The sequence below is a fragment of the Protopterus annectens genome, chromosome 6.part0, assembly GCF_019279795.1.
Source record: "Protopterus annectens isolate FY-2018-M chromosome 6.part0, PAN1.0, whole genome shotgun sequence".
Lineage (NCBI taxonomy): Eukaryota > Metazoa > Chordata > Ceratodontiformes > Protopteridae > Protopterus > Protopterus annectens.
The window spans coordinates 526,087,667-526,107,519 of record NC_056737.1 but is presented as its reverse complement, the minus strand read 5'-3'; the positions used below and the strand labels follow the sequence as shown (position 1 = coordinate 526,107,519).

Genomic DNA, 19,853 nt, shown 5'->3' with positions numbered 1-19,853 from the left:
TTGTGGTGTTACAACAGGTGAAAAGTGGGGATAGAGGGGGACGCTGTAAGTTGTTCCTTGAAGAAAAGAAACCTAGTGGCAGGTATTTCTTAAATGCTTACTCAACACCAGGCTTAAATTATGTGTCCATCTCCAGCAAATTAAAATTAAAAGTTTATGATAGATGAGATTTTTCCCATATTCCAGGATTGGGTTTAATAACATAGAAGACAGAACAGGTATTTTGACATGTGTTTTTATATTTTTTATAACAATTCTTCTCATACTTTTATATGTTTATATTTTTATCTGTGCTTATATATTTTTAGGGCTATGTAGGACTGGATTAAATGTTTGTCCCAGAGCATATTTATATGTATTTTTACTATAAATTATTTATTAGTCGATATTTTCACAATTTTCATTCTTCATGTCTTATTGGTTGGTACTAATTGGTACTAATTGATTTTAGGTAGGGTGTGACATATATAAAAATGGTTGCATTTGTGTATTAGTTTGTCTGAAGAAGTTTGGTGATGTCCACCAGACAAAAGCGCTTACCTATTTGTATTATTTGGAGTAAAACTTTTGGATTGTATCTGTGGATTCCAGCCAGTGTGATTTCAGTTTCTTGGTTCCCCTGGACTGCAAGCCCAGTAACTACCTATTAACAAGAGTAGTTATGGTATAAAGGAAGAAAACTGATTGTAGTAAACATGAGCATCATCATATGAATCTTGTTGTGATGGCAGTAAGTTTGTTATTTAGTTGTGAAAATAGCAGACAGCATGAAGTCTGTGAGTTTAAAATTAATACTTTATCTATGAATGCATTTTAATTTAGCTTAACTTATGCAGGCACACAGGTGTAAAATGTATTGTGTTAGAGCTACAACATTTTGTCTAGCATTTCCTACAGATGAATAAGGCTATGAGCTGTTAAAGTGCTGCTTCCTATAGTAGGGGGTTTGATTCCAACAGCCTTCATTTGCCTCTGACCAAGTTACTTCACTAGACAATACTCCTGGGCTTCTGAGCTGTCACAAGTTATTAGCAAATTCATTACACCTTTATCTTTCAAATTCATGCATCCTTCACATAGCCACTAATTAGTGCTTCTCTATCTGCTATTTCATTATGAATTCCAGCATGCATCTTGATTTTCAATAAATGTGAGCTTCAAGGGAAGAGAAGTTTTCTGTTTCTTATGCTAAGCCTGTTTTTCAATGTGAGAATGTTTTGTTTTGTTTAGGAAATGACTGTCAGTGTTTTACCATAAAATTTGAAATACAACTCTTAAATGAAATGAAAATATCTGTGATAACTGTAAAAGTAAAGAATAAGGACTCTGACAGGTTTGAGTAGTGTTTTATGAGAGCAATTGGGGAGAGACAGCCATGTAACAAGATACTGGTATGGCTGGTGGGGCTCTGGTTTATTACTCTGGATAGGGACCCATTTGGCCAGGATCTGTCACTCTTGACTCTGAAGGAATATGCTGCATTACAACAATATCACCCATTCAGGTAGGTCAGACCTGTACTGAGTAATAGAAAGCAACAACACAAGTGAGCTGGTGTCACCAAAACGGATGCACAATAAATGTTGTACTGAGTAATGTCAGGGCAGATATTATTCTAGATGACAGGGAAGACATAAGAATGCCAAAAAGGAAATGTAGCTGTCCTGCAAGCATGTCACCTCCCCTCACCAAGAAAAACAATATGCTGTATGCGGGTGTATACCACTTCCATGAAAACATAAGTACTTGAACACCTATTTATTGACCTCAATACAACAAGCAGCTACTTATCAAATGTTCACATCGGTGAATGTTTTTCCCAGGGCCAACAGATAGCTATCCAGCATCCAGAAATTGCTCTTTTCTCCACTGTACTGTGATCTCTGAATTGGTACATTTAAGTAGAGGGTGTGGGGGCACAGTCCCCGCATTGGGGGTTGGGGGCATAGCCCCCCCATTATGGTGGGTTGATATACTGTGGGGTGTGTGTATTGCTCAGCATGTTGGACAGCTAACTCTTTGCCCTGGGAAAAGTTCTGCTGATGTATAGGTTCAATGAAAGTATCATTTGCTGTATTGGGGTCAATGAATAGGTGTTCAAGTAATTGTGTTTTCATAGAAGTGATATAGGCCGGTTGTATGTAATGATAGTTTTGATTTTTGTATGAATTATGGGTTGTTAAACAAAAATTGCTGCATCATTTGTATTGTCTTAATTGTTTTGCACTATTCAAATAGGTATGTACCAAGATCCCTGGACTTCATTATGCCATCTTCTTAGACTAATTAGTCCAAACCTCAGTGAAAGGCTCAAAATATTGCACATGGTTCTCACCAAGCTACTCACCCTATGCACACAAATCACTGGCCAAATCTAACAACAGTGCAGTAACACCATAAGTGCAAGATCTGGGTTACCTTGTAATCCTGCCATCTTCAGAGACGACTTCAAGGCAAATCTATTCCAACTGACTGATGACAGGATGAAATTCAAATCACCTCCTCACTTGGATGTCCTTAATCACATGCAGCTATATTCATAGATAAGTTCTATTCCCACCTCCAGGCATAAATACAAATCCAATTTTAAGAACAAAGTCATGTTTTGAGAAAACCCCAGTACTGTACTAACAAACTATATAAAAACAGGAAGAAACTCATAGCCTAACAAAATAAAATGAACACCCTGTCTTCAAGAGAAAAACTGAGAAAGATCAACAAAAAATAGAAACAAAATCATATCTTCCATAATGAAATGCAGTTTGAGAATTGCCACTGTCACTAAGAATAACCACAAAGTCTATTTCAGCTATGTCAGGGACCTTGGAAGTAATATCCAACAATGCTCTGAGTTAATACAAAATGACACCATATACTCATCATCTTAGGACAGTCAACATACTAGTGGACAAATTCGGCTCAAAAATTGCTCCCTTATCTTCACCTAACTATCCACAGAACATTAGCATGCCTATGCTGCTATACATGATCATTTCTAGCAGCTGTTAAGAGTTCTCTCCAAGTCTAAGATTACAAGCTCTATGCACCAGACTAATGTGCCAGGCTGTGTTCTTGCCAGAACCAAACACTGTTTGACTTATTCATTATTAAGTCTACTCAGTTTAAGCTTCACCAATGGATTCATTCCAGAGGGGAGAACTGCTATAATCATCCCACTCTAAAAAGGGAGACCTACTACTGATCTGGGAAACTATAGACCCATAAACCTCGCCAGATTTATACAAAAGGCATTGAATCACATCATTATGGAACTCAATAACAAAGGCAAAGGTAAAAGCAGCCTTCAAATCCTGGACCCAAACTACTTTAGGTTTGGTAAAGGTAGCTCATGTCTCCTAAATTTGTTGGAGTTTTTAAATAAGCTGTTGAGGTGTTGGATATGGGAAGATCAGTAACAGAGTTTACCTGGAAATAGTCAAAGCCTTTGATACCATTCTGCATTCTGGCATCATTGATAAGTTAAATCCAACTAAATGTAGACTGCTATGCTATCCTCTGAATGACAAAGTGGTTGATTGACAGAACTCAGTCTATTAGTGTTGGAGGCAAATTTTCAATGAAAACAGTAGTTACCAGCAGTGCACTCTAAGGATCTATACTGGGACTACTCCACTTTGGCATCATCTTTTCTGACATCAAGGCTGACACCAAGAGACTGTGACTGTTAAAGTTTGCTGATGGTTATAATTGGAAGCTGCCATTAACACCCAGGCTGACCACCAGATTATCCATGAAGGATTAATATGCATTAACAGGTTGTGATTAGACAATGGCCTCAAATTAAATGCCAGTAAATGCAGCACTGCATCTTTTGACAAATCTGGGCACCCATGCTCCTATCACATAGGTAACACTCTCTTAAAAATTGACTTGGTCATTTGAGACATGGGCATTAGCAATGAACTATCCTTTGACCGACAAGTTACTACTTTCTGTAGCCAGATATTAATTACCATAGCTATATCCTCTAAATCTAAGGAAGCCATTATTCCCCTCTTCTCCTCCGTTATCAGGCCATTTTCAGAGTATAATGCCCCTTTTTGTACGTACTTCTCTAAAAACAAGAATCAGCTTGAGAGACCTCAGCATTTCCTTACTAAGAAAATTAAGGGCATGATCAGCTTGATCCATAGCTCTCAACTTATCTTCTCCAAAATGTGAAACACTATCTCTTATTATGTAAAACAAATGGGTAAAATGTGGACTACTTATAAACAACTTACTATCAACTTCATCTTGGAAGCTCACAGGATGGTTAAACTGTGTTACGTTATGTTCATAAAAAGTTCTTTTGGTGAATTAATATGATTAAGCAACATTTATAATTATTATCAGTTAAAAATTCTTAACATTAAATGTGTGAAAGACCCTTTGAATGAGCTCATTTGAGGAACATACTTTTTAAGACTTAAAATGAGGATAATTCCTCATAATGAGGTGCACTTGAGCGGTGTTGCTTGATCTACCCTGTTTGCCTTGGCATGCTCTTACATTTTTCAGTCGTCCTACTGACTTTTGAGAGGGAACATTTACCTAGTCTCTCATTGAAGAATCCATTCCAATGCAGCCTCTTTTTCTTCATATCAACAAAACAAATAACTTCCTAAACAACCACTACTAAAACATTGTTTGCCTCCAAATGCACTAGCCAAGCAGAATGTCACTGAAGGGTAAGTTATCTGTCAGCTTACACAGATGCAGAGCGGGGTGCAGCCTATGAACTCTTGAATAATTTCCTACTGTCTACTCCCACAGGCATTTTATTATCTTGTAGCAATCCATACTTAGAAATCAGTTAGCTAGTACTACTAATACAAAACTTAGGAAGAGATTTTTACTCTGAAAATGTACTTACTATACCAGTAATGCAGCATGTAAAAAAATGAAATAAATATCTGATTGCTACTGCAAAAAGGGACAGACAAAGGGAATGGCATAAACAAACATTTTTGATGCACAATGTGTAAGGTGTTTCAAATGACTCATATTTTAAAACATCTAGTGTTTGCTATACGTGCATAAAAATGTATGTAAGTACATACTTCTCTATGTTGTTACTGATAACAGATAGTGGAGGAGACATCTTCATAGAAATGTATGCAGTTATTGTAGATTTTCACTAAAATTACAACATGCCAGCAGTCTGACAACTGACATTTTGCACCAGCTCTCATAATTCAGTGTATTGTCAAGATATTATAGCAGAAAAAAAGCAGGTTTCTATATATATGGAAGCAGCACACTGAATAAGCAGGACAGAGATAACCATGTATTTATTATTGTCCAAATGACACATCAGAGAATATCACAAAAACTAAAACACAGAAAACAAGAAGTACATGTATCTAATAATAGTAGAGCATTCATCTTTCTTATTTTTTGTGGTCAAGTTAAGAAAACACATTACAAAATATCCACAACAATGAAAACTAAAGCTTTGCACTACCAAATACCAATCCTGCTATATCCATTTTCTTGCAATGTTACAAAATGACGGATGTAGAAATAATTTATATAATGGAGGAGGAAATCCTTATGCACAATATATATCCAGTCTTGCAAGACTGAGCCTTTTAGGTAGCAGATATTTAGGCTGAATTAATGTCAATCACATCACAGTCAATTTATATTAAAGCATATAAATCAGCACCATTTTGAATAACAGTAAATCTAACCTGCTGGAATAATCAGGTACTAATTATAATATTTTATCTACAACATATCAGTTTATTCACTTTATACCTATGTTTAAGATCTAAAATTGAGTCTTACATCTAGGCTTTCAACAAATAAAACAATGTAATACACACGATATACCTCTCACATGTATGTTTATATATAGGAAAATTGTGTTACTTTCTGCACTAAGTTCTTTGAAATGAAAAGTGAATTGTGCAAGAAATTATATATATAGAAGGTAGAAACAAAATGGCAAACATCCATAAAAGATGCATACAAACTCAGTAAAAGGAAGACCCTTAAATATACCGAAACATTTAGATCTGTAAATTCTAAACCTCTCTTTCTTAAGACATCTTGGAAAATATGCAAATTTTGCCTTAAAAATAATAATGTTTAAGCACACTCACTCACGAATGCAAAATGATGTACATGTCTTGATTTTAATAATGCATTCAGGCTAACAAGCCAGGCTGCACAAGTTATAGGCATGTTTCATCCTTATTTGAGCTCATCAGCATTGCTAAGAAAGAACCAGCTCTGCTTAATTCAAAGCATGTGCTGAACTACTGAATGTTTATCTTTTAATAAAAAAGGCCCCTAGTATATTGTAATGTAAACTGATATAGCCAGTGCTAGCCTCTTATATTAACTTTCCTTTGCAAGAACTATCAAAACTCAGGTGCATTCTCAAGCTGATTTGTTGAATTATGCAAGTCATTCTCAGTATAAAAAGTGCAAGATTCATGGCCCAGGCAGAAACTTTATATAGAACCCATCAATTATCTGCAGCTGTGATATGTCTAAAAAACATTGACTTTAACCTGTTATCAGGAAAGTGTATAACATTTAATTTTCTCCTGGAAATGTATTATACTACTATTGCCTAAATGTCTTTGATTATCTACCATAATAGCCATTAAGAATCAGTTAGAATAGTGAATGTCTAATAACATCCTTTTTATACCCACATACCATTGGGTGCATAATATAACTATGAATGAGATACATGGTCATAAGAAATGCTTAGGTCCTTTGAGCAAAGAAAGGTAATTTTGTTTTAATGCTACTTTAATTTTAACCATGTAACTTTACTTAATGTGTATATTTTCAAAGCTATAGATTTTCACAGTATAGCTATTTGTGGCAGCTATGGTAGCCTTGCCAGTGATAGATATAATATGGATCTGAGTAATGACCTTGATAACTGAAGAACCTAAAGAGAGAAATAAGACTGAACTGTTATTGGCCAGGTCTCCTATCATGAGAGTGTAGGTGGGAATGGAGGCTTTTTGCCCCAGGAACTCCCCCTCATAGATATTTGAACACCTTAATCACTTTGCCAACCTCCCAGCCTTAGTTAGTACTAGGTTAACTGCCCTTTGGGCCATTCCAAGCCCAGCTAATTACCCAATGTGAGAATCAAACCTTGCAACTTGTTCCTATAAGGTGAACAAGGCTCAGGTGCACAGGTGCTCACTATGCCTAGGTGAAAACAGCACACTGTTTTATTCCAGTGAGAATGTGAAGGTACCAGTGAGGTCAGCACTATACCATTAAGGGCTAATATAGTGTACAAAGCCATAAAAAGCAGGCAAAAGAATTGTTAGTAGGACTTTGTCAAGCTAGATGACATGGCAAAAAATGCCATATCATAAGACGTAATACTTAATGAACATATCACAACACTTTATAGTAGTATTACAGACAAATGGTGCAGAGGAATAAAGTTCTGACTGTGTCCCAGGTGACAAGAGTTTGACTAGTGACTCCAAAGACTGTTGGAGATGGCATGGGGAAGCAGGAAAGAAATGATAAGGCTGAAGCATACTCATCTCTCCTGGGGGGGGGGATACATGTTCCATGGTAGAATCTTCCAGTGGAGTCTGATCATTGCATGGAAATGCTGCTTACAAGGATGTTGAGGTATGAATGTCAGTTTTAAGCCCAATGCACACCACCCTTTGGGTAGAGCAGGCTTGAACAAAGGGAAATTATAGGGCTAGGCACAAGAATTCCTAGAGGACTGAGTAATGATTGCCATGATAAGTTCTTACCAACTGGGTAGGGAGGGACCAATTGATTATGGAGAACTTCATGGTCATCAGGCAGTGGCTGGAAAAAAATTAACAGTAGTCTGCACTATCAGAGTATATAAATACTTGGACATTTATTTTTCTAAACCAGTAACTTTACATTATGAAAAAAAAACAGTTAAACACACTGATCTCTCACCATACCTGTTAGTATAAGGATGTACAAAGCCAGGTCCAATCCTATAGGTAATATTTAATTTGCCCTGCCAACTGCTGTTTACTGTAGGTCCGTCGAGTTTGCTGAAAGTAAAAGGAAAATGAAAGTGTTTATAAAATCAATGAGTAATAAAATGCAAATCATATAAAGCTTTTGTTTTAGTTTATCTACACATCTGTCTATCCATCCATCCAGTTTAATCACATGGTTAGTATAGTGAAGCAGAGCCCAGTTATGATGGCAATCCAATGAGAAATGCAACAACGGCATAGTAGAAGCAAATAATTATAGTAACAAATTTGTGAAAACTCAAGTCTGAAGAAATGTATTTCAATGACGGATATGACACAACAAAACAATTAGAACAAATGAGACAGAGTATACTCCTATGTTAAATCTCGAACCTTCATTGTAAAAACAATAATACACAGCATATAAAGCTAATACAGAACATTTAGAATATTTTTGCTTAGCAGGTCTTGGTCTTATGGAATTAACTTAGAAAGTTAAAGAGACTGTGTATTAACATATACTTTCTGAAGTAAATGAAGTCCATCTGTAATGATTATGAGTATTTATTAACTGTAATGCACCATCTTTTTACAAGAGACTTCCAATTTTAAGAGGCACAGAGCAAAACTTTGAGCAAGAATTGGGTACATTCCTAAAAATTAGGACAGGTGAGATGCCTTTAGTGGAGGGCTGTAGATTAGGAATAAACAGTTGTGTAAAATCTTACCATAACTGTAGATATCCTTCTCTTCACTGATGCAGTATTCATTACAATAGGGATCCCCTGCCAAGGGCCTGATGTCTGTCCAGTGCACCAATGCCTTTAGGTTGCTTTAAGGTATGCAGTACATCACACATATGCTCCTAGTATAGCATAGAGCATAAAGGTGACATCCAGACATACCCTCCTCAGAAATGAGAGTCCCAGTAGGAACACCAGTCCAAGAAATATAGAAGTAATCAGCACATCCAGAAGAGAAATGGACCAGGGGGCAGATGGAGGCAGTGAGCACTGCAACAGTGATGAGAAGGACATCTACCATTATGGTGAGATTTTATACAACTGTACTATGTCCTTCCATGTCACTGTTGCACTATTAATTACAACAGGGAGAGTGCCAAAGCTCACAAAGAAGACAGGAAGGAGGACCAGGTGAGCTCTGTAGGAGTCCATGAAGGATGGCCCTAGCAAAACTAGCTCTAGCTCTGGAAATTCCATCCAACTTGTGCTTGGTAAAAGTATGCACAGAAGTCCAGGTAGCTGCCTCAAGAATACAGTTAGCATCCAAAGCCTTAAAAAAAGCACCAGAAGATGTCACAGCTCTAGTACAATGAGCATTGGCAGAAAAAGGAAGGCTATTACCATGAAAGAAATAACAAAAAGAAATGGCTTTAGAAATCCAAGAAGAATACTTTGCTTGGACACAGCCAGTCCTAAGGATCTAGAATGAAATGAAACAAAGAGCTGATCAGATTTATGCAAAGACTTAGCCTTATCCAAATAGAGTCTGAGCACTCTATGTACATCCAACATGTGAAGCACCTTCTCACTGGCAGATTGTGAAGAAGGGGGAAAGTGGGAAAATGAATAGACTGATTAAGGGACATCTCATTTACCACCTTGGGCTTAAAAGAAGGATTAGTATGAAGGGACACACTTGTCCTTATGAAACACCAAAAAAGGAGGACAAGCCAAAAGAGCTTGAAATTCAGACACCCATCTGGCAGAAGTAAGGGCTAACAAAAGTACAGTCTTCCAAGAGCAATGCTGAAAGGAAGCTGAAACTGCAGGCCCAAAAATAGCCTGAGTCAATTTTTCTGAAACAAAATTAAGATCCCAGGCAGGAGGAGAAGGCTTACTGGGAGGCCTAATATGAAGGATGCCTTTAGGTAATTGTTCAGCTTCAAATTTAGAAGCTAAAAGAGGTGATAAAGCCATACAAGCAGAAATAGATGCTAGGTGGGTCTTAACAGAAGAATAGGCCAACCCAGCATTGAGCAGCTTACACATATAAGAAAGAACCAAAGAAATATCCACAGAAAGTGGATCCAGGTTATGAGAAGACACCAAACAAAAACCCTCTTCCATTTGGATAAGTAGGATTTCCTAGTAGTGGGTTTTCTGGCACATCCTAGCACATCGGCAAAAAAACTGGATACATCCTAGCACATCCTCAGAAAAAGTGTGTCAATGTGAAATCAAAATCCTGTCACCCACAGTGCCAGTAAAAGAGTGGACAGATGGGAATGGATGAGAGAGCTCTCGTCTTGTGCGAGTAGGTCCACCCTGTGAGGTAACTTGTGATGATTGCTCTTGTCTAAATGCAGAAGAGGGAGCCAATGCTCTCTAAGCCAAATGGGAGTCAATAAGATAGTAGTTGCACCCTGTTGTATTTTGAACAGGACTTTTGGAATGAGAAGGGGAGGAAAGGCATAAATAAACATCCCCTTCCAAGAAAAAGAGAGGGTGTCCACCTTCCAAACCAGAGGACTTGGAACTCTGGTACAAAATAGAGGAAGTTGTAAGTTCAGAGAGAAGGAAAAAATGATCTATTTAAGAAGTACCCTACTGGTGGACAATATCCAGAAACACATCCCTGTGAAGCATTCATTCATGAGAGTGAGTTATGGACCTGCTAAGAGAATCTACCATAATGTTTTGACCTGAGGGAATGTAGACTGCCTGAAGTGTCACTTGATACTGGATAGCTAATTCCCAAACTAGGACAGCTAACTGGCAAAGAAAATAAGATTGGTCTCCCCTGTTTGTTGACATACCACATCACTATTGTCTGTAAACACTTGGAAAGGTCCTGTAGAGAAGAAAGGGTGAAAGGATGAAAGGCCTGAGGAGCCAGCAGAATAGCCCTTGTCTCTTTGATGCTGATGTGCTCTTTCAGTTGAAGAGGAAACCAGACCCCCTGCACCTTTAGGGGACTGAATACTGCTTCCCATCCCACATTTGAAGTGTCTATGAACAGCTCCTGAGGGGGAAGAGGTGGATAAAGAGGGAGCCCTGGATTGAGAGTCAACTGCTGAATCCACTAATGAAGTTCCTGCTTGAGACAAGGAAGAAGAGGAACTAAAAATTTGAGGGGATGAGAATGCTGAAGCCAAACTGACTTAAGAAACCACTGAAGTTTTCTCATGTGGAATTTTTCAAAAGGGAGCACAGGAATGGTGGAAGCCATGAACCCCAGAGCCCTCAGAAATTCCCTTGCTGTTACTGAAGCCAGAGGAAGAAGGGATTGAAAAAAGGAAATGAGAGTTCGGGCCTTGGGAGTTGGCAGGGATGCCAGTACAGGAGCAGTCTAGATCCTGTACCCCAAAAAGACATGATCCTGAGAAGGAGTCAGAAAGGACTTTTTTGAAATTTATAGTAAATCCCAGGTTCCGGAGAAGGGAAATGGCAAAATGAAGATTTTGCAAAAGGTCTCTGGAGAGGATGCCTAGAACAAGAGATTGTCCAAGTAGGGAAAGACTTGGATCCCCCTTAGCCTGCAAAAAGCAGTCACAGGAGAAAGGCATTTGGTGAATACCTTTGGGGCAGTAGAAAGGCCAAATGGCAAAGCAGAGAACTGAAAATGCCAGGAACTAACAGAAAAGTAAAAACTTCCTGAAATATAGATGGATCCGGATGTGAAGATAAGCATCCTTGAGGTCCAGATACACCATATAAGCCTGAGAAGGAGAAGAGGGAAAAAGGTCAGAAGGGACAACATATTGAAAGAGGGAACCTAAAGAAAGGTGTTTAGATGAGAGAACTCCAGAGGTCCAGAATAGGTCTCCAAGTGCCCTGTTTCCTGGGTACTAAAACATTCTGGAGTAAAACTCCCACCCCCTCTGAGAAACTGGAACTTCCTGAACAGTTCCCTGAGTCAAGAGATCTGGAAACCACCTCATAAGAAGGACAACTGCTCCTGAGGGGGGCTGAGGAATTTCCATAAAAGGGCAAAGAGACTTCCAGACCATGAGGTAACCTTGGCAGATAAAGGACAGAACCCTGGAGTCCTGAATAATCTTTAACCAAACAGGAAGAGAAAGTGACAGCTGAAGAGAAAGAGGAATGTGGCTGAGAAGAACAGGATTGTCAGACAACACCTGATTTGGCAGAAAAAGGAGAATTCTGGGGCATAGAAGTCTGGGTAACTTTAGCAGGAGGACCCCACTTCCCACCCTTCTTACCCTTGGGGGGAGGGTGAAACTGCCTGCAAACAAATGCTGGCTTACTGGGATAATTTTTCTGAAATTTAAGCACAGGAGAAACAAAAATATATTCAAATTCCTACAAGGCTTGCCATTATCCTGGAGAGACTTAGATCAGCAGCAGCTTCAGCAAACAAGTGTTTGTTGTCCAGAGGAACATCCATCAACTTAGCCTTAATGTCATCAAGCAAAGGTTGAAGCTGAAGCCAGGAATATCTCCTCATAACAGAACCAAGTGCAGCAGTCCTATAGGAAGTATCTGCTGCATCATAACTACACTTAATAGAATGGTGAGCCACCTGGGAAGAAGTTCCTAACAGAGAAAGAGCAGAAGTCTTCCCTTCAGAGTCAGAAACATCAGAAATTACCTGGTAAGCCTGGGAAAGAAGTGTCAAAATGACCTGGACATATGGGTCTGATAACTAACTGACAGCCCTAAAATCTATGGTACCCGAAATATAAACCTTCTTACCTAGCCTTTGCATAATTCCGCTATGCTTATCAGAAGGAAGTAACTTAGCAGAAGGCAGCAACTGAGATGGTTTGTCAGACGGCACAGACACCACAGAAGGGTCAGCTGAAGGACACCTGTATAGAAATTTACAGTCCTCAGCCCCCTATAAAACCTATTGGGTTTCTTGTGGGGGCAGGTAGCTGGGAATCAGCAGCCTTAGAGGCCATAGAAAAGGCATCCAACAAAGCAGCCAAAACAGGAGAAATAGCAGAAGGTCTAGGAGAATCAATTTGCAGGAGCTCAAAATACCTCCCCTGTACCTCAGAAACCTGGGAATAATCCCATTTTAAAAAATTCCATCATCCAGGAGATTGTGTCCCGAAAAGAAATTTCCGCTAAGCAAGATATTCCCCATCTGAATCCCCCTCCTCTTCCTCAGAGGAATCCTGTTCCTGGGTCTTTTAAGGGGAGTAGATAACTAAGGGAGAGCTGGAATGGAAATTCCCTGAGGAGGTTTCAAAGCCATCAAAGGATTAAATAACCCCTGAGTGAAATGCTGCGATTCACTCTATAGATACTGAGGAGCTGAATAAATATGTTTAGTCTGCTTTTTCTTCAAGGGGACATCCACCTTATAGAACTTAGAAGTCTCAGACCCTGGATGGTATTCAGTAATAGTAGTCGGGACTTGTTTCCTGACCAAAATTTGAAGAACACCCCTAGGACCCTTGGAAATAATCAGCATGGATCAGCATGAATATCCAAGAATTCCAAGGATGTGCTTAAGGTTGGATCTACACCAGCCTCTAAAATGGTCTTTGCAGAAGAATCCAGTGGTGGAGCTGAGTGACCCTTCAGGCTTTCACTTACCTTGGGAGAGATGTTCAATGGAGACTGAACAGCAGAACAATCTGGCCTAGATTTCTTGGATGCCTTCTTCACAAATGACTGACCCTTGGAGCAGGAAGTTACTTCCATTGGGTCTTTATCTAAAAGCTTAAGATGTTGGTTCTACAAATACAAGGCCAAAGAAGATAGCTGACTGTGGAGGGTCATAAGAACAAAGGCCTGACAAACTGAACAGAACATATGGTCATGGGAAGTGGCTAGACAAAACAGATTCCCCATAAAGACTGTCATGAGCAGTGCCCATCTCCCACTCTGGCATTTACCCTTCTTGGATGACATGAAACCCCACAAAAAACAAAAGGAAAAGATAAAAACCCCAAAGGGGCACTTCTCTGAAATGACTTGGTGAACCGACAATCAAGAGATGGTGTTCGGACTGGCAGCGAAGAAGTTCTGAGGATGGTACGTCCAGACGTCACCTTTATGCCCTATGCTATGCAAGGAGCATACATGTGATGTACAGTAAAGTGACCTAAAGGCTTTAGTATACTGGCCAAAAATCAAGCCATCCTTGGCAGGGGATCCCCATTGAAAAGAATGCTGCAACAGTAAAATGGAAGGACATCATTTTGTCACATAATTTTCGTATTCTTTGACGGGACTATGTTTCAACAAAAAATAGTGGCAGCAATGGGGGCAGCATGTGCCCCAGCCTTTGACAACATTACTAAGGCATATAAGGAAGATTTGTGTTTGTTTAAATCTGGGTATCAGGATGCATGGAAACTATATGGGCATTTTTAAGATGATATATGTATCGTTTGTGTTGATAATGAAGACAGAGTAAATGAGGTTTTTTAAGTATTTTAACAGCACAACTAAATTCCTTAGATTTACTAAGGGATATTCAAGCACTAAAATGTATATTTAGATGTAGAAATTAAGAAAGATGAAGGGGGCAAAACATTTATATCAAACAGCTATAGGAAACCCACTTAAGTCTAATATGCCTCTGCATTTTAATAGTTGTCATCCAAAGTTTTAGAAGAAAGCATTGATGAAGGGGCGACTAGTAAGACTAGCTTGAATTACTTCACAGTTTGACATGTTTAGAAAGGAAACTGAGAAGTCAAGAGATATGTTGTTCAGGTGGGGATAACAGGAAGGATTTCTAATAAGTATCTTTGAAAAAGTGTATAAGAAAAGGAAGGAAGTGTTGTAAACACCTTTACTGGGGAGAAGGTATAACATAGGAGTTGATTAAAACAAGAAGATGGTTGAATGAAATAAGTTTGGAAGGGCAATGGTGTGACATACAACATGGACATGCAGATAATAACAGAAATTATTGTCAGGAACTGGCAAATATTTAAAGTTAATGATGAACAATTTCAGTTAGAATCAAGACCACAGAGGAAAATAAGGTACATATACTGTAGATGTGGAAATTGTAGGCTGCGTACATATATAAAGGAGGGGGGCAGGATAAAAATACGTGGGTATAGATTATCAAAAAAGTGCTGCATATAGTAACTGTGGTAGAAACAGGGTTGCTTACGTAGCCCAATCTAAAAAAATGTCCTTGTTTCTGCATAGGAAAAACAGAAAGACACCTTAGAGAGAGAATATATGAACATGTATATGATGTGCAAAGGAAACATGAATATAATGGTCTATTTAAGCACATTGAGAAGAATAATGATCATGAATTATCATCTTTTGCATTGAATTAATGGAAAGGGATGTGAGGTGTAGTCAATGGAAAGTAATGTTAGAAATTCAAAGAATTACAGTGGTAAATTAGAACAAATGCCACATACAAAAATGGTTTGAACGAAGCACTACTGATAAGTAGTGTTTTGAAAATCTTGTAATATGTGTCACCTTTGCAGATGTTTAGATATATATTTTACTATTTAATTAATGTTTTATATTGTTTACATTTTATTGTTTGTATTTTTAATGGTGGGTACACTGAAATAGGACAGGTTTGGGTTGCAGTGTAGAATAACAATCTGTAAGAAAAATTTAAGGAATTTTAATGTGTTCCTATGAGAATGAATTATTTATAAAAGTGAAGCTTTCAATTAAGGAAGCATTTATTGTAATTAATTGGGGGGTGGGCATTTGAGGAGATCGGTGGAATAAGTCACATGAGTGTGGGGAACTAGGTTTTAAATGACGATTTTTATGGCTGGTTTTATTATGATGAGTCTCAGGATATAGGGACAAAAGCACTTGCTATAATCCATGGTTTTTAAAATCTGGTAGACCCAGCAATGCAAAGGCATAGCTGGCTCAACCAATACCCAGAGCAAGTACCTAGGATTCCTATAATGCAGGTGCCAGTCTGGTCCTGTTTCTGTACCCTGCTCTAAACCCTCTTTCCTCTGATTTTAGTTAAAAAGAAACACAAATCATATACACAGAGATCTACAGCCCTTAGGGTTTAAGTTATTAAAACAAAAAAAAAAAAACAAGCATGTTTTTTCTTTGAAACTGTAGCAAAGCATGTCTTATTTTTATTTGCTGTTGCTAGACTTAGAATATAATCAGCAGGTCCTATCCTCTTCTAGTTCTTTTATTAGATGTGCCCTGTCATCTCTTCACGTCCTGTTGTTAGACTTAAAATATAACGAGCGGATCCTATTCTCTTCTTGTGTCATTATTAGCTTTCTCACCATGACACTCTGCTGTTAGACACAAAATGTAATGTGCAGGTTTTATCTATCCATTTCCAGCACTGTGTTATTAGATGCATGCAATAACATTACATACTGTTATTAGCAGTGCAAAAAATAGCCCCTAGCTTCTTCACATGCTGTTATTAGACATATTATTTCATCTTTGTGTACTGTTGTTAGACTCAGAGTGCAGTGAGTGGTTCCTAACATATTCCTTTACTGTTATTAGACATAAGTCCATAAGTTAAGTCAGTTTTCCTTTTTGTGCTTAAAATAACTGATCTCATTTGGTTATAGATTCACCTTACCCATCCCATGGTCAGTTATATATTACCCGTACTGACAATAACTTGGATCATACCAGAGAAAATTTGAGGTGAACTATGCATGGGACAAAGCATTTAGGAGCTGCCTCTGTCCATTAGTACTACAAAGGTCGTCCTGGGGTGAATTTTCTATTTCTCACCCATAGATTTAACTTGTGTCTGAAAATGGACAGGGATAACTTTTATTTTATGTGGATGGGAGGTCTGTTCCCTAGTAGTAGTATCCTCTGTGAATTATACCTGTCCCTCCAAACTGTTCTACTGATACTGTAGAAATGGTTTAGATCCCTAGACTATTTTGCATTTCTGATGCCATTTGACTTGCTGATGTATAGTAAATATATCAATAGGTCTGAGAATGTCTCGTATGCCAGAAACAGGGTCACCTCTTAGCAGTCTGTAAAATAGTGATTATATTGACAGTGCTTTGATTCAGTCCATGTAGGACATGCTGTTAAGGCTTTGTATCCTTTTTGTAAGGTATTTGTGTGGGTCATTTCATTTGTTGCATGTGTCTAAACAGATACATGCCAAAGGTGGCATTATAATCAATGACTGGCCTAAAGAGAGCTGAGTAAAGGGGGACATGACATACGTATATCTAGACACAATCCCTTTGTTTATAAGCTGTGCAATATAGAAGTACTTTCTTAAAACAACTGACACATGTTGCCCAAAAGTTTGGTTACTGTCCACATAAGTTCCCAAATCTAGAACAACTGGGTCAACCCTTAGGAAAGTAATGTTAATGTGGTAGTTCCCTGTGGTAGGTGACTTCCCAAAAGTTTACAATAATGCATTTTTTGGCATTTAGTTTCAGAACATGATTCTGACACCACTATTTATTTGAGATAAACCTTCCTACAGGATGGCAAAGTCATTTGGGATTTAATGAGTGCTCCTGGCTTACAGTCATCTGCAAACATAGTCATCCAGAGCCCTTTGGTATTGCCTTTTACTTCAGAAAAGTAGATACCAAACAGGAGAGGTCCCAGTACAAAACCCTTGGAGACTGCACTGGTGACTGGTCTCTCTATGGGGGTAACTTTCCTCATTTTGATTATCTGCATTCTATCCAGATGGCAATCCAGTAGATGACATAGGGGGTTTATTCCCAGTTTATATAGCTTTTCTACTACGCTGGAGTGGGGAATTGTGTCAAAAGATTTGGCCAGATGTAGAATACAGGGTGTACCATTTTGCCTTCACACATTGCTTTCATGACCTTTTCAAAAAAATCTACCAGGCTGAATAAGCACAACATGCTTGATGAATCCAAACTTAGATGGTTCCAGTATTTGGAGGTTCTCTATGTCCTGATTGATAAATTCCATAATAAGTGTTTCCATGGTTTTGCATATGAAGTCTTACATTTCCACATGAAAACTCAAAGGATATTGAGTGAACTTTAGTAATGCAGTGACACAAACATTTTTTTTCTGATACTTAAAGAGAATCTCAGAAGCAAATGCTGATAACATAAGGGTAATACATCTGGGTCATATTTTTTAATAATACCCAGCTTCAGTCTTCTGATATTGACTGAGTAATGATATAACTATGTGAATTTTTTTGAATCATACAGTATGCAAGTTGAAGATGTGGAAAACAAATAACTAGTAAACAGGATGCAATGCATTTGCATCTTTTTGACATAGCACTGACATTTGCATCTTTTTGACATAGCACTGAAAGTCATACTATTTCAGATAAGATTTCATCTACCAGAGAAAAGCACAATTGAAATAAACCTGCCAACTATATTAGCTTTTAAAGGAAAGGGCCTATGACAAGAGCTGTCAACCTTACATGTACTAAGTGCAGTCCACTGAGACACACAGGTGACTTCATGTACTGAAACTGCCAAGTATGAGTCCTACTATTAAGAATAATTATAATTATATTACACTGATTTGGATGTACTGGTATAAATTCATCAGAAAGATTACCTTCCTAGTATTGAAATAAATGCAGAAGAATAATCATGAGGTATATGCAACTCAGTGTAGTGGGGTACAGAACACTGTAACAAGGGGTGCTAAACTGAATTGCAGTAAAAAAATAAATACGTTAAGTGTATATATATATATATATAAAATAACAATATGCATGACCAAGAAATCCAAATGGCAAAGTTAGGCTGAAAAAAAAATTATTAGTATGAGGTTACCTTACAAATCAAAAAAATTTTATAGAAACGTACTGGGTCTTAAAGAATATGCAAAGCTTAGTACACACCCTTTTTGAACTGCATCCCCAACATGCACACCCACACAAAAAAAATGACTGCAAGAACACCAATCTTGGAGAAAGATCATTTATTTGAGAATTTACTTTGTACCCAACACTATTTTATACAAGTTATTAATGTTATAAAGTTATGCATTTCTTTTTACAAAGCTAACTGTTGTAGCTGTGCTTTCAGTCAAACTTCACTTTTATGTCCTTCAATGTGGGAAGTTGCTGTCTCAAAAATGAGCAGTGGGTGAAATTCAATAAAATTAGACAAGTGTTTAATTTTGTTGTGGATAAAATGACTACCCTTCTTGTGGTCCAATGAAAAGGGCGGACTCCATTGTAGTGGATGACAACACACTTACAAAGAGCACTGCCACAGCATGTTTGGTTTTTCTCTTAGTACATTTACAAGAAAATGTTCACATTGATATTGTTATAGAAAAGTGGACTCATCCTAAAGGCAAAGGTTGGTTACTATAATGTGCCGGATAAAAGGTGCTGGTTGGTATTTGTCCAGAGTAGTATGCACTCAAATGACATAGTAAATGACATCTGTGGTTGTGCTGTACAAATAGTGGTAACTGAAAAATCACTGACAGGTAGATATTATTTACAAATAATTATCAGCAAACTACTCAAGTTAAATAATCAGAACTGTGTATACTTGCTGTGTTGCAGACCTCAAATATGAAAATAATTACAAAAGGTGACCTACAGTTAGTGAACAAGGGACTGCGATATTGTCTGCAACGTGTGAAACTTTAATCTACAGTAAATTGTTTAGAACAGGACATGGAAAATAAAATTCTAATGAAACTATTCAGAACTAATAAAATTCTAATGAAACTATTCAGAACTGCTTATCTACATGCATAACAATATTGATCATAGTTCTCTGTGTATTTACGGTAATACTCATATCGTTTCAAAGATCAGTCCTACAAATACTGGTTCTCAAAGAATAATTTAAATGTAAAAGGATATTGAAGGAACCTAGAGCAATTATACATAAAAAAATAGGATGCATGGAGATAAGCGAGTTTTTGGCTTCACATGTTGCACATCCTCATGAAATAAACACCTGAAGGTATTAAAAATGAATCATCCAGGCAGTCAGTTAAAGTAGAGAGA

The 19,853-nt window shown here is 37.8% G+C and overlaps 1 protein-coding gene across 1 annotated transcript in view; it reads right to left on the bottom strand.

Annotated features, from left to right (window-relative positions):
- LOC122804411 (putative N-acetylated-alpha-linked acidic dipeptidase) overlaps positions 1–19,853 on the bottom strand; it is a 2,922,358-nt gene that overhangs the window by 1,851,867 nt on the left and 1,050,638 nt on the right. The window contains exon 6 of the mRNA XM_044074242.1: positions 7,941–8,036. Within this exon, the coding sequence (XP_043930177.1) occupies positions 7,941–8,036 (96 nt within the window). The remainder of the gene's footprint in view (positions 1–7,940; positions 8,037–19,853) is intronic.